The sequence below is a fragment of the Bos javanicus genome, chromosome 25 (genome assembly GCF_032452875.1).
Source record: "Bos javanicus breed banteng chromosome 25, ARS-OSU_banteng_1.0, whole genome shotgun sequence".
Lineage (NCBI taxonomy): Eukaryota > Metazoa > Chordata > Mammalia > Artiodactyla > Bovidae > Bos > Bos javanicus.
Window position 1 is genome coordinate 9,217,760 of NC_083892.1, and position 27,706 is coordinate 9,245,465.

Sequence of the window (27,706 nt, forward strand, 5' to 3'; positions counted from 1 at the left end):
AGCAGATTTAACTATTATCTTAAGAAATTGCCATAGACACCCCAGCCTTCAGCAACCACCACCACCCTGATCGGTCAGCAGCCATCAACATTGACACAAGATCATCCATCAGCAAAAAGATTACAACTTACTGAAGGCTCACATGATGGGTTAGAATCTTTTAGCAATTAAATATTTTTAAATAAAGGCATGTACATTATTTTTTTAGACATAATGCTTTTTCACACTTTATAGACTACTGTGTAGTATACAGCACAGTATAGTATAGTAAACATAGCTTTTATATGCACTGGGAAATCAAAAAAATTCATGTGATCCACTTTATTGAAGTATTTACTTAATATTACTATGATCTGGAATCAGACATGCTATGTCTCTGTGGTATGCCTGTATTTGTTTTAATTGTTTCTTTCTAATAATGAAATTAAATACTTTATGTTTGATAGTAATTTGGGTAACTTCCTTCATTAAGTTTCTCTAAGACTTTTGTGTGTTTTCCTTTTGAGTTGCCTGTCTTAAATTTTTGTCAGATTTATTTACCAAGAATATCTTTTCCCTTTCCAAGTCTTTCCACTTCTCCAGGCAAGAATACTGGAATGGGTAGCCATTCCCTTCTCTAGGCTTAGAGATTTTCCTGGGTTTTCAGCTTTTCAGATTTTCCTGACCCAGAGATCAAACCTGGATCTCCTGCATTGCAGGCAGATTATTATTTTTCTGATAAATTTCCATCTGGTTTTAACTATTTTCTCTATCTTTCCTCAATATTTTAAAAACTAACTTTCATAGTTTTTTTTTTTTTAATGTTCTTGTTTTATAACTCTAGTATCACAATCATCTGTGTATATGTTTTTCTCTCAGTTTCCAGTCATTTGATTCTGTCAGTGCACTTGATAATTTCTGAAGAATTGGTGAGGCTCTGGATAATATCTTCCTATAGACAAGATTTATTCTGTCTTCTGGCAGATAGAGTAGGGCCTGGTCACCTAATCTGCTCAGAGAATGGTATAAATTCAGGCCTGTTACTTTGGTTAGTCTGCTTCTACATCTAGTTCACTCTGACTTTGGAGATGTAGCCCTCAGTGGCTTCTCCAGCTGAAAGCTTGTAGTGTTCACCAGGGCCTCTCCTCTTTGGTGGCTTCTAAATCTTTACCTTACCTCCCCAAACCAAAATTTCAATGAGACTGACAAAAATTTTACTCTGCTTTTTAAAGTCTTTCTGCTTAATGTCTTAGACTCTTAAATAACATTATGTTTGATCTACTATAGCAGCAAATATTAAAAACAGTAGAGATATCAAATTAAGCATTTTGAGCTTGAAAAGAGAGTTTTGTCTGTAGTGTAATGAATATCTGAAAAGAGTTGCTTATAGTTTTTTGTAGTTAAGCAACAGAGTTAAATACAGCTATTAGTCTTCCATATACTATATGACTAGTAGAAAAAAATATATACAAAATAAACTTTGTAAGTTTTGTTCGAGGCCAAAAATGAATAGAAGAGTAAAATATCATTGATAAAAAATTTGGATCTGAACACTTTTTTATTTATTGAACTTAGAAATAATAGCTTTTGTCAGAATATCTTATTGATAATTTTGATATAAAAATTATTCAATTAAATCTGAGTTCAAAAGTGTACTTAAAAAACAGTTGATTTCACAGAAGTGGAAGTCACTGTATGGGGAAATGTCTCCTGTTCATGAAGTATTAACTGCTAAAGGAATTGTTCTTTTGTTGTAAACATCCAGAAGACTAGACCAAATAAAAAAATTGTGTTCAGACATTGTTCAACAAGGAATACAAGACTTGATTCCTGTGAGAAAGGAAACAAATGAAATGCACTAAACAATTATGCCAACTCTGCCTGGAGGGATTTTCCAAGTTGAAAAACAGGGGTGGGAGGAGCCCAAACAGCCTGCTTGGTCTTAGTACATTTAGATCAGATATTGGAGAATCTGAATTACCTAGAAGTTTTGAAGCAGAATAATGAAGAAGAGGTAATTACATAAAGGCAGAATTCAGTCTCCAAAGGGAACCCATTAAATCATTGACTGATCACAGATCTATACAAGCAAAGAATAGAAAAACGAGAGGGTTAGGTAAGTACTAATGTAAGGAAGAGGGCCAGACATTTTCTGGTGATTGCACAGAGCTGGGAACATTTTTTCTTTCTCACTGGCTATAATGAAGAGACTTAAATGGAACAACAGGTCGAGTTCTTGGACGTGTATAGCTGTAGTGGGCTAAATTAGTCCTAGACTAAAAGACTGCAGTGGACCTATCCCAAGAAGCTAAAAGGCCTCAAAGGAGTGAAACTAATCCTCAGTAATTTAACTTTATGTGAGAATAAAGTCCAATACACTCTGATGGAATGAAACATCATACAACAGTGTGAATTTTACAGTGTCTGACATCTGCTAGAAAATTACTAGGCATGCAAAATATGAAAAAGATAACCCATAACAAGGAGAAACCAAAATGATAGAAACAAACCTAGAATTAGCATGGTTGACGGGCTTACCAGATAACAACATAAAATAGCAATTGTCAATATATATTCTTCATATCCAACAATATGGAGCAAAATGTCACCATGAGAGGAGAAATGGAAGATACAAAAAAAAGCAAATGTACTTCTAGAGATGAAACGGACTAAATTGAAAAATACATTGGATAGGATTAATAACAAAATAGATAACTACTGACTTTTTAAGAATCAGTGAAATATCATCAGAAACTGTTCAAACAAAAGCATGAGGAGAAAAAGCACAGAGCATGAGAAACTTGAAGAATAGTATCAATCAGTCTAATATATATATCATTGTAGTCATCACTAGGTGGGGGGCAGGAAAATATATCTAAAATTTTTCCAAATTTGATGAAAATTCTAAACCCGTAAGTAGAAAAGAACAAAGGTTGACAAACCTAAGAAGAAGAAGCAAAAGGAAAGCACATCAAACCAGATTGCTAAAAATCAGTGTTGACAAGGAAATCTTAAAAGCAGCCAGAGAAAAGACACATTACATGGAAAGGAACAAAAATAGAATGTGGATTCTCACTGTAAACTATTCAAACTTTAAAGATGTTGAAAGCAAGACGTCTCTAAAGTACTGAAGTGGAGCGACATCTCTAATTGATTAAAAGAGAAACTGTCTCAGTTTCTGCAGTTCTACACTCAGTGAAAATATCTTTCAGACGTGTACAAGAAAAACAGACTTTTTCACACTAAAAAAAAAGTGAAAATACCTCAGCAGCAGACCTGAACTACAGGAATACAAAGGAGCTTCATCAGGTAGAAGGAAAATAATACCAGATGGAAAATTGGATCTATGCAAAGGTAAAGTAATGAAGAGTGCTAGAAGTTATAACTATGTGGATAAATATAAAATATTTTATTGTGTTTCTGTATAGGGTATCTGTGTGTGCTCAGTCATGGACTGTAGCCTGCCAGACTTCTCTGTCCATGAAATTTTCCAGACAAGAATACTGTAGTGGATTGTCGTTTCCTGCTTTAGGGGATCTTCCTGACCCAGGCATCAAACCCACATCTCTTGCATCTCCTGCATTGGTGGACAGATTCTTTACCACTGCTCCATCTGGGAAGACCCGTATAGGGTCTATGTCTGTGTATATATGACACCCTTCCTCTGTACTATGTGCTGTGTGTATATATGTTATATATAATACTGTTTTCTTATAGTATTTCTATATACAGGCAATAAACAATTTAAAATTTTAAATTAATGCCACTTATGAACATAATATCATCAAAGAATGTGGTATTCATAGGAGTAAATTACCAGAATATATATATAAGACCTAATTTCAGAACTACAAAGTAGACTTCAGATTTCTGATCTAGCATGTGAGGTGTCATCACTCCATACTAACAAGTAAAAAGCTGAACAAACTGAAAAAAATCAACCACTCATCTCTGATCCACCATAGAAGTAAGGTCATTGAGCAAACTACTGCCCCTCAAATTGGAGATAGAATCAGGCAAAAACGGAGAATCAAAACATCCTGGAACAGAAACCTCCACGGCAACCACTGCTGGGGTAGGGAATCCCAAATTGTAATTGCTGAGGGCTCAGAGTAGATAAATCTCAGAGTTAAAAACTCCAAGGCAGGAGGAAGGCAGAAGGGGGGCAGTGTCCTGGTACTGGAGAAGGCACAGTTTTGTGAGTTTTACCTATATGAGCTCTACTGATCTTCACTGGAAAAAAATTCTTTCATGTTTCCAGCAATGGGCAAGGTAAAAAAAGCTTTTGAATAGGCCTACCCTACGACACCACCCTTATGGCAGAAAGTGAAGAGGAACTCAAAAGCCTCTTGATGAAAGTGAAAGTGGAGAGTGAAAAAGTTGGCTTAAAGCTCAACATTCAGAAAACGAAGATCATGGCATCTGGTCCCACCACTTCATGGGAAATACATGGGGAAACAGTGGAAACAGTGTCAGACTTTATTTTTCTGGGCTCCAAAATCACTACAGATGGTGACTGCAGCCATGAAATTAAAAGATGCTTACCCCTTGGAAGAAAAGTTATGACCAACCTAGATAGCATATTGAAAAGCAGAGACATTACTTTGCCAACAAAGGTTCGTCTAGTCAAGGCTATGGTTTTTCCACTGGTCATATATGGATGTGAGAGTTGGACTGTGAAGAAGGCTGAGCGCCGAAGAATTGATGCTTTTGAACTGTGGTGTTGGAGAAGACTCTTGAGAGTCCCTTGGACTGCAAGGAGATCCAACCAGTCCATTCTGAAGGAGATCAGCCCTGGGATTTCTTTGGAAGGAATGATGCTAAAGCTGAAACTCCAGTACTTTGGCCACCTCATGCAAAGAGTTGACTCATTGGAAAAGACTCTGATGCTGGGAGGGATTAGGGGCAAGAGGAGAAGGGGACGACAGAGGATGAGATGTCTGGATGACATCACTGACTCGATGGACGTGAGTCTCAGTGAACTCCGGGAGTTGGTGATGGACAGGGAGGCCTGGCATGCTGCGATTCATGGGGTCGCAAAGAGTTGGACACAACTGAGTGACTGAACTGAGCTGAACTGAACCCTCAGGAGAAACTATTACCAGAGATTAACCTACCTGGGGGAAAGAAAACATCCAACATGTGCTCCCTTTAGCATTACACATGGAGGAAGAGAAATAGACAACTCCAGCCCCTTCTCGCCATCCTTTCCCACCTAAGAGGGCTGTGGGGACAGAGACGAACTAGTGAATTTCACATTCTAGGGGCACAGGCTCACTAAAAGGCCTAATCATAAGAAAAGTAGAGTGCCTCCTCCTTCCGCACATTTTACCACTGCATTACTGAAGGCCTGTTTACCATAGTTCCTTTTAACCAGTACATCATGTCTACCTTTCAACAAAAAAATGACCCGACTAAAAATCAAAAACAACAATTTGAAGATACCAAACGAGCATCAGAACCAGAGTCAGATATGGCAGGAATGTTGAAATTATCAAACCAGGAATTTTTTAGAAACTATGATTAATGTACTTTAATAGAAAGAGACAAAATCCAAGAACTGGTTGGTAATGTAAACAGAGAGATGGAAATTGTAAGAAAAATGCTTGAGATAAAAACTACTGACAGAATTGAAGAAAGCTGTTTATGGGTTTATTAGTTAGACATTGCTAAGAAAAGCGATGACTGACCTTAATAATATGACTAAGAGGGGAAAAAAAAAATGACAATAACAACCCAGAATATCCAAGAGCTCAGGTCGCCTACTACAAAGGGAATTACATATGCATAATGGGAATTCCAGAAGGAAGAAAGAAAGGAACAAAAGCAATGTTTGAAGTAACAGTGACTAAGAATTTCTCCCAAATAAACATTAGAGACCAAACCACAATCCAGGGAGCTCAGAGAACACCAAGCAGGATAAATACCAAACACATACACCTAAATATAGTTTAAACTTCAGAAAATTGAAGCTATCTTGAAAGCCAAGGAAAAAGCACCTTATCTATGGAGGAGCTAAGGTAAGAGTTACATCAACTTCTTTAAACTATACAAACAATAAGAAAGTAGAGTGAAGTTTTTCAAGTGTTATGAGAACAAAATTTACCAACCTAAAATGCTTTGCACTGTGGACATCCTTCAAAGTTGAAGGAGAAATAGTCTTTCTCAGACAAACAAAAATTTAGGGTATTAGTTGCCAATAGATCTGCTTTACAGGAAATGTTAAAAATTCTTCATAGAGAAGGAAAATGGTATGTCAGAAAATCAGATCTACATAAAGAAAAGAAATGCGTGAACATAAAGTAGAACCTTTTATTTTTCTTCTTAGTTGATTTAACTGATAAGAGTTTGTTCAAATTAATAGCAACAGTGTATTTGATTGTGTATGCATGTGTGTGCTTGTTAACACACTTACTATAAGTGAAATGAATGGCAGCACTGATTCAAGGAACAGAAAGAGGAATTAGGAATATTTTATTATTATAAGGTACTTGTAGGGGCTTTTATCAGTGACACAACAGAAAAGAATTTGCCTGCCATGCAGGAGACGCAGGTTCAATTTCTGGGTGGGGAAGATCCCCTGGAAGAGGAAATGGCAACTCACTCCAGTATTCTTGGGAAATTCTATGGACAGAGGAGCCTGATGGGCTACAGTTAATGGGATCACAAAGAGTCGGATGTAACTGAGAACGAAGGTACTCCTTTTGAAGCAGTGTAGAATTTATTTGACAACTGACTTGGAGTAGTTGTCAATGTATATTGCAAACTCTAGGGAAGCTACTAATTAAAATAGTATAATATGCTAAAAAAGGAGAGAAAATAGAATCATATAAAATGTGTTTTGTTCATAACTGCCAAAACTTGCCCCAGGATGTCCTTCCGTAAGTGAAGGGATAAACAAATGTGGTACATTCAGACAATAGAATACTATTTAGTGCTTAAAAAAAAAAAAAGAAAAGAAATGAGCTATCAAGCTATGAAAAGACCTGGAGGAAACTTAAATGTGTATTATTAAGTGAAAAGAAGCCAATATGAGAAAGCCATATACTGGTGATTTCAACTACATGACATTCTAGAAAAGGTAAAACTATGGAGACATAAGCATCTGAATGCAGAGTTCCAAAGAATAGCAAGAAGAGATAAGGCCTTCCTCAGTGATCAATGGAAAGAAATAGAGGAAAACAACAGAATGGGAAAGACTAGGGATCTCTTCAAGAAAATTAGAGATACCAAGGGAACAATTCATGCGAAGATGGGCTGGATAAAGGACAGAAATGGTATGGACCTAACAGAAGCAGAAGATATTAAGAAGACGTGGCAAGAATACACAGAAGAACTGTACAAAAAAGATCTTCACGACTCAGATAATCATGATGGTGTGATCACTCACCTAGACCCAGACATCCTGGAATGTGAAGTCAAGTGGGCCTTAGAAAGTATCACTACAAACAAAGCTAGTAGAGGTGATGAAATTCCAGTGGAGCTATTTCAAATCCTGAAAGATGATGCTGTGAAAGTGCTGCACTCAATATGCCAGCACATTTGGAAAACTCAGCAGTGGTCACAGGACTGGAAAAGGTCAGTTTTCATTCCAGTCCCAAAGAAAGGCAATGCCAAAGAATGCTCAAACTACCGCACAATTGCACTCATCTCACGTGCTAGTAAAGTAATGCTCAAAATTCTCCAAGCCAGGCTTCAGCAATATGTGAACCATGAACTTCCAGATGTTCAAGCAGGTTTTAGGAAAGGCAGAGGAATCAGAGATCAAATTACCAACATCGGCTAGATCATGGAAAAAGGAAGAGAGTTCCAGAAAAACATCTATTTCTGCTTTATTGACTATGCCAAAGCCTTTGACTGTGTGGATCACAATAAACTGTGGAAAATTCTTCAAGAGATAGGAATACCAGACCACCTGACCTGCCTCTTGAGAAACCTATATGCAGGTCAGGAAGCAACAGTTAGAACTGGACATGGAACAACAGACTGGTTCCAAATAGGAAAAAGAGTACGTCAAGGCTGTATATTGTCACCCTGCTTATTTAACTCATATGCAGAGTACATCATGAGAAACGCTGTGCTAGAAGAAGCACAGGCTGGAATCAAGATTGCCGGGAGAAATATCAACAACCTCAGATATGCAGATGACACCACCCTTATGGCAGAAAGTGAAGAGGAACTCAAAAGCCTCTTGATGAAAGTGAAAGAGGAGAGTGAAAAAGTTGGGTTAAAGCTCAACATTCAGAAAATGAAGATCATAGCATCTGGTCCCATCACTTCATGGGAAATAGATGGGGAAACAGTGGAAACAGTGTCAGACTTTATTTTTGGGGGCTCCAAAATCACTACAGATGGTGACTGCAGCCATGAAATTAAAAGGTGCTTATCCTTGGAAGAAAAGTGATGACCAACCTAGATAGCATATTCAAAAGCAGAGACATTACTTTGCCAACAAAGGTCCGTCTAGTCAGGCTATGGTTTTTCCAGTCATGTATGGATGTGAGGGTTGGACTGTGAAGAAAGCTGAGCGCTGAAGAACTGATGCTTTTGAACTGTGGTGTTGGAGAAGACTCTTGAGAGTCCCTTGGACTGCAAGGAGATCCAACCAGTCCATTCTGAAGGAGATCAGCCCTGGGATTTCTTTGGAAGGAATGATGCTAAAGCTGAAACTCCAGTACTTTGGCCACCTCATGTGAAGAGTTGACTCATTGGAAAAGACTCTGATGCTGGGAGGGATTGGGGGCAGGAGGAGAAGGGGACGACAGAGGATGAGATGGCTGGATGGCATCACTGACTCGATGGGCGTGAGTCTGAGTGAACTCCAGGAGTTGGTGATGGACAGGGAGGCCTGGCATGCTGCGATTCATGGGGTCACAAAGAGTTGGACACGACTGAGCAACTGAACTGAATGGAGATAGTAAGAAATCAAATGTTGTCAGAAGTTAGTAGGGAGAGATGAATAGGCAGGCAAAGCACTGGGGATTTTGGGGCAGTGAAACTATATTATACTGTAATGGTGGATACTTGTCATTATACATTTGTCAAAATCCATAGAACATCCTAACACTAAGAATAAATGCTACTGTGGGACTTCCCTGGTGGTCCAGTGGCTGACTCTGTGCTCGCAATGCAGGGACCCCGGGTTCAATCCCTGGTCAAGGAACCAGATCCCACAACGAAGAGCGCAGTGCCTATGCCACAGCTGGATATCCTGCCTGCCACAACTAAAGATCCCCGTGCCACAACTAAGACCCCATACAGCCAAATAGTTGTAAAAGAGAGTGAATGCTATTGTAATCTATGAACTTTGGCAATAATGGTAATGTTAGCATAGTTTCATCAGTTGTAACAAGAGTACCACTGTGGTACAGGATTTTGTGGGAGGGTGTGTGGGAGGGGTTAGGAGGTATATGGGAAAACACTGTACATTCTACTCAACTTTACTATAAACGTAAAACTGCTATTGGAAAAGTTATTTAGTAATTTTTAAATGTACAAAATATTACTGAGACGAAGGAGGTATAAATATATAGTGAGATGCCATGTTTACAAATCAGAAAATTCATTGTTGATGTCACTTCACCCGGATTGTTCTATATATTTAGTGCACTCTTAAAATCTTGGCATCCTTTTCTGTAGAAAGTAACAAACGGATCCAAAACTTGTGTGAAGTGTTTCCTTGGTGCCTCAGTGGTAAAGAATCTGCCTGCCAGTGCAGGAGACAATGGTTTCAATCCCTTGTCCAGGAATATCACACATGCCACAGAGCAACTAAGCCCATACATACACCACAAATATTGAGCCTGTGCTCTGGAGCCCAGGACCCACAACTACTATGCCCATGTGCTATAGCTTGTGAAGCCCTCATATCGTAGAGCCTGTGCTCCACAGCAATGAGACGCCCATGCACCACAACTATAGAAAAGCCTGTACAGCACTGAAGACCCAGCACAACCGAAAATAAACTAACAAAAACAACAACAACAACAAAAAACTTGTGTGAAATGCAAAAGACCTAGAAGGTGAAAACAGTGTTATAAAAGAATAACGTTGGAAGACATATACTACCTGAGTTCGACTTAACTGTGAGGCTATAAGAATTAAGAGAATGGTATTGGCACGAGGAAAGAAATATAAATCAGTGGACAAATTAAAGTATACAGAGAGTCCATTGGTTTTCAATGAAGTTGCCAAAATAATTTAATAAGGAAGAGGTAGTCTTTTCAACAAATGTTGCTAGAGTAACCAGAGAGGGAAAGTGAACCTCTTACAACATATACAAAAATAACTTGAAATGAATCATAGACCAAATAGCAAAGCTAAGAATTAAGAGCATCTATAAGAAAATGGCACAACCTTGTGTACCAGTCACGTGAAATTAATGTAGCAAATTAAATTGGCTTACTAAACTTTGTGTTAAGATTTTTCTTAACAAAAATTCCGATTTTAAATGTCAGATTCAAAAAAGTGCAGTCAGAGTAAAATGGAGCAGACGACAGTCTTCTGACTCAGAATATTCTGTAACCATAATCAGCATCATTTATCATCCTTTCCTCAGTTTCTTACCTGTGGTAAATGTTGCTACTATTGTGATACAATGTAAAGTAGTGGCAGAATTAATTTTTAAGTATATTTTTTATACTTCTTCATCTGTAACAAAGAGTTTGTTTCTTTTATACATTGTTTCATTTTCACAAAGGCACATATGTGTGCTAGAGTGACGTTTGTATATTTTGTACACGTATAGATCTTGTATACTTATAGATTGTACATTTGGCTTTATTGTAAATGAATCTCTACTAAATTTTAAGGATCTCTACTGAATTCATTGTGTATCGTGAACTTTTGATTATATAAATAATTGGTTATACGCCAGGGTTTCTTCGGTACTTGGTTAATCATCATTCTGACTCCCCCCACCAGTTGTTAGATTAAAACATATCAGTTATGAAATGGTAAAATAGAATAATTATAACCATTGATTACATGTCTCAACATAATAATACATATTTGTTTCATTTTAGTAATAATGACGTCCTGTTGATTTCTGTGGAAAGTCCTAATTTGACAATTCCAGTTGCATCAAATCCAACAGGTATGTTAAGTTGATTAAAATATGATCTGTCAAATCAGAAAGCCTCAAAACAGTATTTAAAACAGAATTGAAAATTCTACTCTTAAAAATGTTTAATTTATATCTGTGATTAACCTGAATAAATCAGTTGATTGTTTAATAAAGTTGAGGTTCTTTTTAACCTTGTGTTAATCAATCTATGGCCTTTTCTTTCTTTACTTGTTGTTTCTTTGTTTACTTGTGTTGAGTGGCTTTATAAATTATAAAAATACTTTCATATCTGTTATTTGTACTTGTTTGCTCTGGTCTTGGTGGTGGTAGTGATGTACTTTTGGATTTAAAGTTTGGCTAATCTGGGACTTCCCTGGCAGTTAAATGGTCAAGACTGGTCTCCCAATGCAGAGGGAACAGGTTTGATTTCTGGCTGGGGAACTAAGGTCCCACATGCTGCACAGCACAGCCAAAAAAGCAAAAAATAAAGTTTGGCTAATGTTTAGTTAATCTTTGATTTCTTTTAACTTTAAAAAAATAACACCTATGTTACTTTTTAGAGTTTCTCATTATACTTAGGTAAAAATCTTTAACCTTAGATTCCCAATCAATTTCCTTTCCCTTAAAATAGCTATCTGTTGGCTCATAATTTCTTCTTCAAAATTCCCCATTTCGTTTTCATTTTTAGTATATATTAAGAGAATTTAATTTGCATCTTATTTTCAGAAAACTTTATCTCCACTTACATAACTACTTAATTGCCCTCATGATTTGGGCTGTTAAGATTGTAAATCAGATAGTTAAGGGATATTATGCATTTATCTGATGCCTTTACTGGTTGTATGAAGAATCCTCTTCAGCCATTCCAGGTGGTCTAATCTAAAGATACTATAAATTTTAAAAATGTGTACATTTCCAAGTTTATTTCCTCAAATGCTACAGTAGTTTATAGACAGATACTCAAAAAAGAGTTACTAATACAGTTGTAAAGGTACCAAAACCTTTTGAACCAAAATTAGATTGTGCTTTTTTTGGACTGGTCCATTGGTCTTTGGAATACGTCAGTTGAGTTACAAATTTTTATGATTATATAATGGTTAGTTAGCATCCCCATTATTATTGTTTCAGCATTTGTATCTTATAAAGTCCATAAATGTTGAATAGTTAGTAAACTTGTAAAATGTTCATATTTTAATAATTTTCTTTCAGCTACTGGAAAAATTGCATCAGGAAATTCTAACAATTCAGCTGATGCTGAAAAGAGAGCTATGGTAGGTAGTAAACATTGTCTCTGAATATTATTTATTTGAATATGTTAGTTCTAGGAACTTTAGTGTTGCTATATGTTGGATGACTCATCTATGTCATTCATTCTTTGGGAGAGTCATTCTCTGAGAAATTAATATCTGATTAGTTAGCATGACCAGGTTCCAGTCCAGTTTAAACATTAAAAAGCAAGTAGCTAATGATAAACATGTTTCACAACTGTGTTTATTACCAGATTAATTCATTTAGACTCTCCTGTCATCCTCACAGAAACTGGATAGTATTTTACGAGCTTCTCTTTCATAGTAGAGTTGAACTAAACTGTAAAACTTAAAGAATGTTCAATCTCTGGCTTATAAATGGTAATTTGAAATAACATGTTTTATTTTTAAAAAAACATTTTCTGTTGAGGCAAAATCTTATTTTTTAACAACTTTCCAGGCTATAGAGAAGAAGAAATATGATTCTGTGATTGATCTGACGAAAGACGACCTGTCAAACTGCAGCACAGGTAAAGGATTTTACTTTTTCAAGAAAGTGGGAAAGGGTAGCAACTCAAAATACATTTGACCCATTTATGAAGTTTTTTGTGTGTGTTAGTGTACATTAATTTTATCACGTGTAGATTTATGGGGCTGCCACTACAATCAAATTACACAGCTGTTACATTACTCCAAGTTTCCCTCATACTACCCGTAAGGATTTTTTTTGGGTTTTCCCCCAGTCCCTAAACCCTGGCAACCACTAATCTGTTCCTCACTATTATATTATTGTGTGAATGTTTTATAAATATGATATAATATGTATCCTTCTTTCACTCAGCATAATTTCTCCCAAGGGTATTTAAGTTGTTGAGCAAGTATTCCTTTTTATTGCTGAGTAGTATTCCATGGTGTGAATGTACAGTAATTTATCCATTCACTTATCTGGGTTGCCTGGGGCTATTGGAAATCTCTGTTTTACCTGTGAGACACACCTGTTCCTTAAACAATAGTGGCTATGAGGGGATGCTAGGGCATAATATGAAAATGTGACAGCAGTGCCCTCTTTCTCAGATTAAAACAAAAAGAAGTAAAATACAGTGTTCTTGCCTGGAGAATCCCAGGGACGGGGGATCCTGGTGGGCTGCCATCTATGGGGTTGCACAGAGTCGGACAAGACTGAAGCGAGTTAGCAGCAGTAGCAGCAGCAGGGCTGCTAATAAATTACAAGGTTTCATCTCTTAATTGCACTTGTGTGTTTATGGTACTGCTTTAAATATTTAAATTCCACTTATTAGGATTGGGAAATTATGTAATACTTAAAAACAGAGATTACTATAGGAACTATACAGTCCAGTTCATTCTACCATCACAACTGTGGATCCAGACAAAGGTTGGAACCATTGAAATCTTCAGGAACTTCATGATAGAATCAAAAACCCTTCAGTTTCCAATTTCAAAAAGATTAAAATGAATTGGAGTCCATAATGAATCTGGTTATATTTTTGTCTTTAGAGTAAAATCCAAATTCCTTAACAAGATATACAGAATTCTTTTATTAAATATCTTTAAATATTTTTTAAAAATTTTAAATGGTAGATAATTGCTTTACAGTGCTGTGTTGGTTTCTGCCATACAGCAGCATAAATCAGCCATAAGTATGCATATGTCCCCTCCCTCTTGAAAGTTCCTCTCACCCTATAACAGAATTTTTAATGACTTAAACATTGAAAACTTTTTTAGCTTTATCTTCTACAAATTCCTTCCCTCTGCCTTAATAGCATCTCAATAGGCAGTGCTGCTCCTCTCCTTGCCATCACTGCATATGCTGTTCTCTCTGCCAGGAATGCTCTCTGCTCTGTGCCTCCCCAGGCTTGTCTGATGACCCCACTTATCATACTTTAATATATTCAGTTTAGACACTTGTGCTGAACTGTTCATCCGCTGGATCATAGAAAAAGCAAGAGAGTTCCAGAAAAACATCTATTTCTGCTTTATTGACTATGCCAAAGCCTTTGACTGTGTGCATCACAATAAACTGTGGAAAATTCTGAAAGAGATGGGAATACCAGACCACCTGATCTGCCTCTTGACAAATTTGTATGCAGGTCAGGAAGCAACAGTTAGAACTGGACATGAAACAACAGACTGGTTCCAAATAGGAAAAGGAGTTTGTCAAGGCTGTATATTGTCACCCTGTTTATTTAACTTATATGCAGAGTACATCATGAGAAATGCTGGACTGGAAGAAACACAAGCTGGAATCAAGATTGCCGGGAGAAATATCAATAACCTCAGATATGCAGATGACACCACCCTTATGGCAGAAAGTGAAGAGGAACTCAAAAGCCTCTTGATGAAAGTGAAAGAGGAAAGTGAAAAAGTTGGCTTAAAGCTCAACATTCAGAAAACGAAGATCATGGCATCTGGTCCCACCACTTCATGGGAAATACATGGGAAAACAGTGGAAACGGTGTCAGACTTCATTTTTCTGGGCTCCAAAATCACTGCAGATGGTGATTGCAGCCATGAAATTAAAAGATGCTTACTCCTTGGAAGAAAAGTTATGACCAACCTAGATAGCATATTGAAAAGCAGAGACATTACTTTGCCAACAAAGGTTCGTCTAGTCAAGGCTATGGTTTTTCCAGTGGTCATGTATGGATGTGAGAGTTGGAGTGTGAAGAAGGCTGAGCACCGAAGAATTGATGCTTTTGAACTGTGGTGTTGGAGAAGACTCTTGAGAGTCCCTTGGACTGCAAGGAGATCCAACCAGTCCATTCTGAAGGAGATCAGCCCTGGGATTTCTTTGGAAGGAATGATGCTAAAGCTGAAACTCCAGTACTTTGGCCATCTCATGCGAAGAGTTGACTCATTGGAAAAGACCCTGATGCTGGGAGGGATTGGGGGCAGGAGGAGAAGGGGATGACAAAGGATGAGATGGCTGGATGGCATCACTGACTCGATGGATGTGAGTCTCAGTGAATTCCAGGAGTTGGTGATGGACAGGGAGGCCTGGCGTGCTGCGATTCATGGGGTCACAAAGAGTCGGACACTACTGAACGACTGATCTGATCTGATCTGATCTGATTCCTTCCAGGCAGAAATTGGCAATATTGGCTCTCCTTACCGTGGTATTTTGTGCATGCCTATATTATACCTTTATTTTTCTGTTCTATAATTGTTTTTGCACATACCTGTCTTCCTAAAAAGACTTAACGTTCTTTGCAGCAACGTTCATGTTTTTATTAATCTATATATTTTCATCTTTTTAGCACAGTGCTTGGCACACAGTGTACTTTTCCCCAAAAAATGTTGAATTAATGCAGATTTTGCATTAAATAGTTTTAAAAGAAATGTAAGTTTATATACTGTGAACAGGATTGTAAATTAATTTTTCTGGAAGACAATTTGTTACATCAAAACTTTACAAAAATGCAAGCCTTATGACTCAATTCTTTGGATAATTATCTGAAAAGCCTAAAGTATAGAGGAAATATGAAAATGTTCATTGCAGTGCTATTCATGAAAAATAAAACTGGAAACCCTTAAATTTCTAGAAATAAGAGATTCATTGCAAAAATTAAATTTATATGGTACAACCATATTCAGCCACTAAAAATAATATCAAAGAAGTATATATATTTACATAAACATGTTAATAATATATCAAGAGAAAAAAGTTATGAAAGTACGTATGTAGACTCAGGGTGGAGTTAATGGGATCAGACTTAAACTAGTAGAAAACTAAACAAGATATAGGAAAATTTTTTTCACATATTACAGTACAGGACTGCAGTCTCTGAGAGAAGGAAATGAATGAGATGAGCCCTATGAGTTGCCCCAGCTTTCTTCCTAGATTGCCGTGCTCTGATGGAAATCCCAAGCAGAGAGAGGCTGTCTTGCTCAGGCAGAGGCAGAGATTGACATTCAGAGAGGCTGAGGCAGCTGGAATGAGGTGAAGAATACTATCAGATGAGGAAGCCACTCAGAGAAAGAGTTCCAAGAGGGTAGCATAAGAGTCCTCTTGAGTCTGCTGAAATATCAAGTCACACATGAATGAGTGAAATTGCATGAAACTGGGCAAAGAGAGGCCAACAAGCTTTACACTAAACATTTTCCAGAGCTCAAACAGCAGTGGTTTGAAATGTTTCAGATCTTACACACCACAGTGGCAGATTCTCACTGAATATATGGGTCTAAACTCATCTTAGAGCAAAGGCAACTCTAGCTTTGCCCTAATAAAACCAAAATAAGTGGCTAATCACACAAAGCCTACTTTTTTTCAAAGAAGACAATAGAATTTAACACACAACCATGTAAAATTCATAATATTCATCATCAGATTTTAAAGTCACTTGAGATATGAGGAAGAAAAATGGAATCCAAAACCAGGAGAAAAATTTGTCAAAAGAAAGACTTTTGACAGATAACAGAATTAACAGACTAAGACCTTAAAAGAATTGATAGAAATATACTCAAAGTTTTCAAGGAAAACATGAATAAATAAGAGAAATAAAAGACAGAAAATCAAATGAAGTAAAAAGAAACTACTCAAAGTTCAGTGGATAGAATAAAGAGCATATTAAGCAACCACACTGTTGGACTGGATAACAAAACAAGACCCAACTATGACAGCAAATGATGTGCATTAAATATAAATATATGGTTAGGTTAAAATTAAAAGGCTGTAAGAAGGTAAGCCATGCAGACACTAATCATAAGAAAGTTAGAGTGGCTATATTATTATCAGACAGACTTAAGAACAAGGAATATTACCAGGGGAAAAAAAGGCTGTTTCATAACAGTGCAACACTCATTTCATCAGAAAGGCACACTAAACCTGTGTTTATGGGACTTCGTTGGTGGTCCAGTGGTTAGAATCTGCCTTCCAATGCAGGGGATGTGGGTTCAGTCCTGGGTAGGGGAACTAAAATCCCACATGCTGTGGAGCAACTAAGCCCACATGCCACAATTACGAGCCTGTGCACCACAGCTACTGAGCCCTTGCACTACAACAGGAAAAGTTCATCCACACCACAACTAGAGGAAGCCCACACGCTGCAACCAAAAAACAAAGCAGTTGTTTTGGCTGACCCAGTGCACCCAAAAAACAAATCTACACTTAATGCACATTATGGTAGAACTTCAAGATTCCTAATATAAAAACTAATTGGACTGAAGTTATAAATAGAAAAATAATTATAATTTGAGATTCCAACACTCCCTTCTCAGTAGTTGATACAATATATAGTCAGTGAAGTTATAGAACCCTGAGCAACACTATCAACCAACTTAATAATCTACTTGACATTTATAGAACACTCAAACGCAGTCACAGAAGAAAATGCGTTCTTTTTAAGTGCATATGAAACATACCATAAAACTGGTTCTGGACCATAAAACTAATCTCAGTATATTTAAAAGGATAGAGAACATATTCTATGATTACAGATACGATACAACAAGTAATCAGTAACAGCTATTTGGGTAATACCTGGATATTTGGAAACTAAAGATTACATTTCTAAATAACCCATGAGTCAAAGAAATCAAAAGGGAAGTTCAAAAATATTTTGAACTGAATGAAAAAATAGCATATCAAAATCTGAAGAAATGCAACTAAACAGTGCTTAGAGGAAATTACTAGCATTAAATATTTATATTAGGAAAGGTAGAAAGTAAAATGAAAGTCTAACGTGAATAACATAAGATTCTGCCTTAAAACACTGCTTTGCCAACAAAGGTCTGCTAGTCAAAGCTATGGTTTTTCCAGTAGTCATGTATGGATATGAGAGTTGGACCGTAAAGAAGGCTAAGTGCCAAAGAATTTATGTTTTTGAGCTGTGGTGTTGGAGAAGACTCTTGAGAGAGTCCCATGGACTGCGAGAAGATCAAGCCAGTCAATCCTAAAGGAGATCAACCCTGAATTGGAAGTCATTGGAAGGACTGATGCTGAAACTGTAGCTCTAATACTTTGGCCACCTAATGCAAAGAGCTGACTCATTAGAAAGGACCCTGATGCTGGAAAAGATTGAAGGCAGAAGGAGAAGGGGATGACAGAGGACGAGATGGGTGGATGATATCGATTCAATGGACATGAGTTTGAGCAAGTTCCTGGAGATGGTGATGGACAGGGAAGCCTGGCGTGCTGCAGTCCATGGTGTTGCAAAGAGTTGAACACAACTGAGCAACTGAACAACAGCAACTGCCTTAAGATGTTAGTACAAAAAGAACAAATTAAACCCAAAGCAAGTAGGTGACCCATCACTAGAGAAGATAAGGGGATGACAAATAAACAGAAGAAGACATTCTCAACATTTTTCATCACTAGGGAAGTTAAGACCATAATGAGATACTACAACACGCCACTAAAATGGCTGAAATGAAAACAACTGAAAATATACAAAGTGCTGATAAGGATGTGGAACAACCTGGAATTCTCTTGTTTTGCTGGTAGGAATGTAAATTGGTAAAACCACTTTGGAAGTGGTTTTGCAGTTTCTAAACACACTAGCAATTGACACTATTATTCCACCTTTAGGTATTTATCAAGAGAGATGAAAACCTACATCTACACAAAATGCTCTGTCCTTCAGACTCTGCAACCCTGTGGACTGTAGCCCATCAGGCTCCTCTGTCCATGGGGTTTTTCAGGCAAGAATATTGCAATAGGTTGCCATTTCCTTGTGCAGGGGATCTTCCAACCCAGGGATCAAACCTGCATCTCACCTGTCTCCTCTACTGCAGGTGGATTCTTTACCACTGAGGCATTGGGGAAGCCCATCTACACAAAGACTTTTACACAAATGTTCATAGCAACTTTGTTCATAATAGTCCCAAACTAGAAACAACCCAAATGTCCATGAATAGATAAGTAGGTTGTGACATAACTGTCTATAGAGCTAAATACTACTCAACAATAAAAATGAATGAAATATATTATTATATACAACAACGTTGATGAATCTCAGAAACAAAATGTTGAACAAAAACCATGTTAATTCGGTTTATTAGAATTAACATGGTTTATTAGAATTAACAAATTCTAGAAAAAGCCATCTAATTGTTAGTGACAACAGACCTGTGGTTTCATGGGGCCAGTGATGAGAGAGGGATTGTGAATATTACTGAGTTTAAGTTTGTACTGCTCACCGCATGACAGGACAGTAAATCGAGAGATGAGTTGTTAGGGCAAGGAGTGGCAACTTCCTTCAGAAAGCCAGGAAACTTAAGAAGATGGTTGACTAGTGTCCCAAAGAACCATCTCTGGGTTAGAATTCAGGCTTCTTTTATACTAAAAGGGGAGGGAATGTGGTTGGTTGCTACAGACTTCTTGGTGTCAGAATCCTTTGTTCTTGGCAGCTATTTGTTCATATAGGTCCCTTCACAGTGTTCCTATAAACCTCCAGCAAGACAAATGTTATCCTCTGTTCTGCAACTTTTTAATCTCTATGTAAATGGAAAGTGTTATATAACTTTAAAGGTCAGCCCTTGAGAATGAGCGCTCCTGTATATTTCAGGCCATCAGCAACATTTTTAACTTATAGCAAAAGCAGTAGCATACAAAGGTTCAAGTAAAATAGATCCAATATGGACTCAGATTCGTTTGTATTATCAAAAGGGACACTATTTGGTGTAATATAAACATTGTATCTTGAATTTGGTGAGGGTTTCACAATAATACATTTGTCAAAACTCAAAAAGAGTTTTTGCACATTTTAAATGGGTACATTATACTGTATGTAAATTGTATCTGAATAGTTCACTTTTATGGCAAAGCTAGTGGAGGTGATGGAATTCCAGCTGAGCTATTCCAAATCCTGAAAGATGATGCTGTGAAAGTGCTACACTCAATATGCCAGCACATTTGGAAAACTCAGCAGTGGCCACAGGACTCGAAAAGGTCAGTTTTCATTCCAATCCCAAAGAAAGGCAATGCCAAAGAATGCTCAAACTACCGCACAATTGCACTCATCTCACACGCTAGTAAAGTAATGCTCAAAGTTCTCCAAGCCAGGCTTCAGCAATATGTGAACCGTGAACTTCCTGATACTCAAGCTGGTTTCAGAAAAGGCAGAGGAACCACAGATCAAATTGCCAACATCCACTGGATCATGGAAAAAGCAAGAGAGTTCCAGAAAAACATCTATTTCTGCTTTATTGACTATGCCAAAGCCTTTGACTGTGTGCATCACAATAAACTGTGGAAAATTCTGAAAGAGATGGGAATACCAGACCACCTGATCTGCCTCTTGACAAATTTGTATGCAGGTCAGGAAGCAACAGTTAGAACTGAACATGGAACAACAGACTAGTTCCAAATAGGAAAAAGAGTATGTCAAGGCTGTATATTGTCACCCTGTTTATTTAACTTATATGCAGAGTACATCATGAGAAACACTGGACTGGAAGAAACACAAGAAACACAAGCCGGGAGAAATAACAACAACCTCAGATATGCAGATGACACCACCCTTATGGCAGAAAGTGAAGAGGAACTCAAAAGCCTCTTGATGAAAGTGAAAGTGGAGAGTGAAAAAGTTGGCTTAAAGCTCAACATTCAGAAAACGAAGATCATGGCATCCGGTCCCACCACTTCAAGGGAAATAGATGGGAAAACAGTGGAAACAGTGACAGACTTTATTTTTCTGGGCTCCAAAATCACTACAGATGGTGATTGCAGCCATGAAATTAAAAGACGCTTACTCCTTGGAAGGAAAGTTATGACCAACCTAGATAGCATATTGAAAAGCAGAGACATTACTTTGCCAACAAAGGTTTGTCTAGTCAAGGCTATGGTTTTTCCAGTGGTCATGTATGGATGTGAGAGTTGGACTGTGAAGAAGGCTGAGCGCCGAAGAATTGATGCTTTTGAACTGTGGTGTTGGAGAAGACTCTTGAGAGTCCCTTGGACTGCAAGGAGATCCAACCAGTCCATTCTGAAGGAGATCAGCCCTGGGATTTCTTTGGAAGGAATGATGCTAAAGCTGAAACTCCAGTACTTTGGCCACCTCATGTGAAGAGTTGACTCATTGGAAAAGACTCTGATGCTGGGAGGGATTAGGGGCAGGAGGAGAGGGGGAAGACAGAGGATGAGATGGCTGGATGGCATCACTGACTTGATGGACCTGAGTCTGAGTGAACTCCAGGAGTTGGTGATGGACAGGGAGGCCTGGCGTGCTGGGATTCATGGGGTCGCAAAGAGTCGGACATGACTGAGTGACTGATCTGATCTGATCTGCTGGGCTTCCCTGGTAGCTCAGATGGTAAAGAATCTGCCTTCAGTGCAGAAGACCCAGGTTTGATCCTTGGGTCAGGAAGATCCCCTGGAGAAGGGAATGGCTACCCACTTCAGTATCCTTTTCTGGAGAATTCCATGGACAGAGTAGCCTGGTGGGGTTATTGTCATGGAGTCAAAAAGAGTCAGACACGACTGAGCAACTTCCACTTTCACTTTTAAATGCAAACTTTAAAAATCATGTCTATAATATAAATATTTACAAGTAAATACATGCAGCAAAGGGTCTGGAAGGTCAAACACCAAAGGATTAAGTTGAAACTGGAAGCCACAATTCTCCCCTAGCAATTTAATGAGAAAGAATGTTAAAATAATGGGGTGCTTGCTACTGTTGTTTTGAGAATACAAAGTTCTAAAGTAACCATTACGCATTTTTATGTAGATAAGGATAAAAGCTGCAGAGTATTCACAAGACATTGACATTGATGGTGCGGAGGATCTAAACATTAACTGATTTGGGATAAAAGTCCTGCTTTGTTTCTAACCTGTTTAAATTTGCTAAGAGCTTTTTGACCTACCACCTTGAAAGAAGGAATGTTAGTTATGGAAAGCTATTATCTGTTGGAATTTTTTTTTTTGTATGAAACTGTTCACTTGAAAATATAAAGAAGGTTATTTGTATCAGCTCTTGTGCGTCGATAAACCTGCAGATTATGATTTCACAAGTCTAGTTCTAATTAACAAACCCATTAAAAAGGCTGTGCAGATTATCTTAGAATTAAAAGCATAAAATCATTACCTCTTCTAGAAAGATTTTTTTAATACCAGTAAATAATGTGACTAATAAGGTATCTTTGAAACACTATGTAGAATCTTAATTATCCTTGTCAGTTAAAAGGAAAACACAAATGAAAGAAATTTTATTTGAGGAGATTCATAAAATATATTAAAGTTATTAATATATCACAGCACACACAATGAATCTAAAATGGTTTTTGCTGCTTATTTATGTTCAAATTTCTGAAATTTCTAGCTGTCGGGCCCTGCTTTCCAGCGTGAAGCCCTTTTTCTTACTATCCTCTTAATACTCTCCCTGGTTGTCCTCAAACTATTCTTGTACCTACTAAACTTTCTCTCCCTCACACCCACATTTTCTCTATTTTTCTCCTTTTCTTTCTTCTTCTAACCATCTCTCTTTCTTCCATTCTCTGTTCTGTCTCTTCTTCCTCCCCTCCCTTTCAACAGCACACAGTTTATGTCTTATTCCCCCCTGGGCTACATGGCCCTCAGCAGTAGATATACTTGCAACCCAGGTCTGCGTGAGTTCTAGTCTGAATTCGCAGATCTTGGTTGTATCGCACCTTCATACAGGACTGTGAACCGTTCTGTGTTTACAGACAATCGTGCTGACCTGACGGCAGCATCCGCCCCCTAAGACTGCTAAGCAGGAATCCCTCTTCTGTGGGTAATGTTTCCTAGTTCCCAACTGCACCACGATGTGCATGTTTACCTTAAAGGGGGACTTTTTGTCATATAAAAGAAAAATTATCTATATTTGATACCTTTGGGTCTCGAACTTTTAGCAAAAGTTTATCTTCTTATTTCACAGTTTTATAATTTTAATTTACATTTACTTATTACACAAGATGTAAACTGTTGGCTTTAAAGGTTATGGGATTGATTATTGCAGATAAATTTTACTTTTAAACTTTGTGTTGTTCACAGAAAGCCCAGTATCCACCCTTGAGTCACCTGTGAAAGCTGTTTCAGTCTCAAAAGAGACAACTCCAGTGTCACAAAATGCAGCCCAGGTACTGATACAAAATGTTCTGTAAGGGTTATTTGTTCCAAGTTGAATGAAAGCACCCTTTCACTAATGAAGAAACATTGGGTCACGTTTCAGCTTCGAAAGCACTTTAGTATGCTTTTTAAGTGTGCTGTTATGAATCTACTTACTTACTCAATTAAAATAATGTAGTTGAATTTTCCAGAAGCTACAGAATTAAAACAAGTCCATTTTTTAATCCAACAAATTGGAAAAGATTTTTAAGAGTAGTTGCCATTGTTAATGAGGGTGGAGGGAAATGGGTGTTCTCCTACACTTGTACTTTTCATGTAAATTGGCACAGTGTTTGGGAACACAGTTTGGCAATGAGATGGAATATTTCTCCAGAAGGTCTGGGACCTAACCCATTCTAGATTAGTGATATTCCAAAGTGTACAGATCTTAACTCGAAAAGAAGCTAATGTTTGAAAAATCTGGAACCAGCCTCACAAATCCCTGAAGCATCCTTTTGCTCTTATGATTTTGATAAATGGATTGAGGATTGGGAAACATATTGTAGAACTGTGGTTGACCACTTTAAAAACAATCAGAACCCACCCGCCCTGCTTGCTGAACTTTGTGTGAACGTGTTTCAGGTTTGTGAGTCCTTTGAGCACCTGCCACCTCTCCCGGAGCCGCCGCTACCGCTGTCGGAGCTGGCAGACAAAGTCCGCGACACGCTTCCTCCTCAGAAGCCTGAGCTCAAAGTAAAACGGGTGCTGCGGCCCAGGGGCATCGCCCTGACGTGGAACATCACCAAAATCAACCCCAAGTGTGCCCCCGTGGAAAGCTACCACCTCTTCCTGTGCCATGAGAACCCTAGTAATAAGCTGATCTGGAAGAAAATTGGAGAAATTAAAGCTTTACCACTCCCAATGGCCTGTACTTTATCTAAGTTTTTAGCTTCCAGCAAGTATTATTTTACTGTCCAATCGAAAGACATTTTTGGGCGATATGGACCATTTTGTGATATAAAATCCATTCCTGGGTTTTCTGAAAATCTTACCTAAAAGAAAAAAATGTATTTGCTAATTGTACATTTTGCGTTTTCATATTTGAATTATTTGTTTACAATGTTTCTGTAACACTATTCATTGTCTTAAAGGGCCAGTTCAGATTGTGAACCCTTCATACCGGGACAGTCCTTTTTCCCATGTTGTAAGTGGCCTCTTGTTTAATGAATTCTGATTGACATTCAGGAAGTACTTCAATAGATATCATGGACCCATGCCACTCAGCCGTAGGTACAATAACTTTGGTACTATGGAGCTGTTGCTTCTATGAGAAACCCTAGGATGCAAGCAGCCCCCATTTTCTCTGTTGACAGTCCACTTTTGGTGACTTTTTGTGTTTCCATACAGGCACAGGGAAATTCAGCTGTTTACTGAGGCCAGATCATCCGCTAGGGTGCATCTCCACCAAGGTTTTATGAGACTAGATGTCTTCCCATTCTGTTCATATTTGAAGGGCTATGAATTTGTACCCCCTCAACTCCCCCCTTTTGTTTTGGGCCATGTCAATCATTTGGGGAAACAGTTTAGAGGTTTTCCCTAAATCAGTTTGTATACTTTAACGTGTAATAAAGCTAGTTAAACATTGTGTGCTGTGTACACAAAAAATAAAATAGCTTTTGTAAAATAAAAAATCCAACCAGCTATTTGAATTGAGGAAAATGAAGTTGTGTGCCTTAAATTTAAGGCTTTAATTTACTGAACCCCTTTGTTCATTTCCTGGCTGCCATCATTACTCAGAAAAAGAATATAACACAGAGGGCTCCCATAGATGTATCCTGCTTACCTCTGTCTTAGGGATCACTGCTGTGATGTTGCAGCTCCTACAGATAGCCTAAGAAACACAACAGGTGAGCACAGTGGACAAGTGTCAGTCAGGACCCAAGGGGAAAAACTGAATGAGTAACACTAGTATGTTAAGAAAACAGAAAAATAGCTGTTAGAGGGAAACTCTGTTCCCACAAAGAAGCATTCCTGGCTGGTATGTAGTGAAAGTTCAGATGTCAGAGGCTCTGAGACTTAAAAAACTGAACCAGGGAATGGCTTTCCTTGGCATTTTGTGAATGCTGTCACATCTTCAGTCATAAATAAAGATGTTGTTTTTCAGTCTCCTGTGTCTTTACCTTTTCAAACAGTATGACTGGGAGAGCCAGATTCTGAACTGAATTTGAAGAGATGAGCGCCCCCTGTGAGGTCCTGTTTCCGGCCCAGAGCGGTGGAGGGCATGCTGCAGCAGAGGACAAGGACTTCACCTAGGGCACCTTTGGGTTGGCATCAGCTGGAGTTTGACTTCACCAAGCGAGGCCCAGCGCCCTGACCCCATAGCAGGACTTCCGTGTGCATCAGCAGAGTGAAACTGCGCCCCACCCAGCGGATCTTCTGGCCTGCTAATAGGTAAACAAGCCTTCAGGAAGAGAACTGTTCACAATAACAGGAAGAGGAGGCATGCAGATGGCAAGCATCCTCAAACTGCTGGCTCAAAAAGCATTAGTGTTTGTTGCGTTTTTCTGGATCAAGGGCAAGATTCTCAACTGTTATCCAGCAGGGACACCAGAACAGACCCGGCCTGGGGACAAGACCAGGACGTGTACAGTTACACAGTACAAAGTAAACACCCCACCCCCACCCAGGAAAAGTCTCATGTTCTTTTTGTGGGAAATCTTTATGCCTCTTAAGCCACAGAACCAACCAAACTGATTGACAGGCTAAAATTGACTATATTGAGAAAAGGCTGTGGGTAGTTTATGGAATTCCAGGGAGCTGAAAGACTCTGGCTTGGAAAACAGGAAAGGGGAAAAGATAACTTTGCAACAAATTCCCGTGATGTTTCAGACTTGAGATGGTTTATGCAATTTATATTCTACCACATAATAATATGTTGACTTTTTAAAATGCACAACTGTGATACGTCAACTTCAAAAAAATGCACGATGTGAGAGTTGCGAGTTAAGTCTTATTTGGGGTAAAATGAGAACTGCAGCCCAGGAGACAGCATCTCAGATAGCTCTGCGAAACTGCCCCAAAGAGGCAGGGGGTGTGATTTGGGTGAAGGGGAAATACATGCAACCAAGCACTACACTTCCAAAAGGTTTCTATAGTCTTATGAAGATTTTGCTAGTCATGAAGAACAGTCACCATGAAAGATTTTAGTGGTTTTCTAGATGCGAGAAGATACAAGAATTGGGCTCATAAAATCACCTGCTGAAAATACCTATGTGAAGACCTGTTCTGCCAGTTCCCCAACCCCTCAAAGCACAGAGGGACTCATTTCTCATCCCCACCCTGAACTCTCAGGGGGGTTGAAGGTCAGCAGCTGCAGCAGCACATGATTTAATCCTTGTAGGTGACAAGTGCCAATTTGTAGTTGACATGAAGACATTTTCTGCCCATTTTAAAGATGTGGAAACAGCCCCTGGGAGCTACGTTGGCTTGCCCAAGGCATGGAGACCCAGCCCATTTACACGCGGTGCTCTGGTCCTGGGTTCCGCCTATACACACCGGTTGTGCTGCCCAGAGGGGACAACAGGTGAAACGAAACCTTCCACACTGTCCTTGCTGCCTTATGGCTCCAGAGTCAAAACCCCAGACACACATCTCCTCTGGCATTTGCGGTCCATGAGAGGTGCACTCTGCTGCTCTTAATAGGGTAGATGTGCTGGCTTTGGGTCCTGTCTGCATCTCTAGGCTAGAACTGCCTTCCCGGGATGTCCTTCCCTGGCTGGTCCTGGTTTAGTGTCACGAGACACTGCATGAGACTCAGAGCAGAAGCACAGCATCAGTTCCCTACTGTAAGTTCTAAAAATGGATGCAGGGCATCAGGGTGTGGTGGCTCCCAGGCTCTGCTGGCTACAGACTCTCAGCTCCCGCCACTTCCACCAGCGCCTGTCCAAGTGCAGGGCACGTCTGTGTGCTGCCCTGGGCCCTTCTTACTGGGCGTGTTTCCTGTGGCTTCAAGGCTGGAGGTGGTGACACAGAGACGTGCTTCCAGTTTGTACTTGCTCTTGTCCATGTCCTTCCTTCCTGTCGACCACCTGGCTGACCTCTGGCGACGCCAGACTCGAGTAGACTTGGAGGGAACAGCTTACATAGACTTCTCCATGAGCTCTCCCACAGCGGGCCAGGTCTAGCCAGTTGTACAACTTTGACGGCTCCCTCACTGAGACCATGAGGCCCCCACACAGCAGAGGCGCATTCTCACCCCAGGAGCTGAGTAGGGCAGTAGCTTGTCCAACTGTCCTAGAAACGGAGTGTCTTATATGTTGTTCTTGTGGAATTAGGAATTCACAAAAAGACCCTTGAGTCTGAAAGCCAGTTCCAGCCTTCTTCACTGTGAGGTTA

General features: G+C 38.8%; 1 protein-coding gene across 9 annotated transcripts in view; it reads left to right on the forward strand.

The window, feature by feature from the left end:
• The window catches only part of ATF7IP2 (activating transcription factor 7 interacting protein 2), a 76,075-nt gene extending 50,601 nt beyond the window's left edge, over positions 1 to 25,474 (forward strand). For 4 of the 9 annotated variants that reach the window (XM_061401108.1, XM_061401107.1, XM_061401111.1 and 1 more), the window contains 4 exons: positions 11,004 to 11,074; positions 12,254 to 12,315; positions 12,752 to 12,821; positions 14,511 to 16,517. In XM_061401108.1, the coding sequence (XP_061257092.1) occupies positions 11,004 to 11,074; positions 12,254 to 12,315; positions 12,752 to 12,821; positions 14,511 to 15,220 (913 nt within the window). In that variant the 3' untranslated portion in view covers positions 15,221 to 16,517. Of the gene's footprint in view, positions 1 to 11,003; positions 11,075 to 12,253; positions 12,316 to 12,751; positions 12,822 to 14,205; positions 14,448 to 14,510; positions 20,523 to 23,257; positions 23,344 to 23,953 lie in introns of those variants that run through there. The other 5 variants (XM_061401113.1, XM_061401112.1, XM_061401106.1 and 2 more) reach the window with 5 other exon arrangements.
• The last annotated feature ends 2,232 nt before the right edge of the window (positions 25,475 to 27,706 follow it).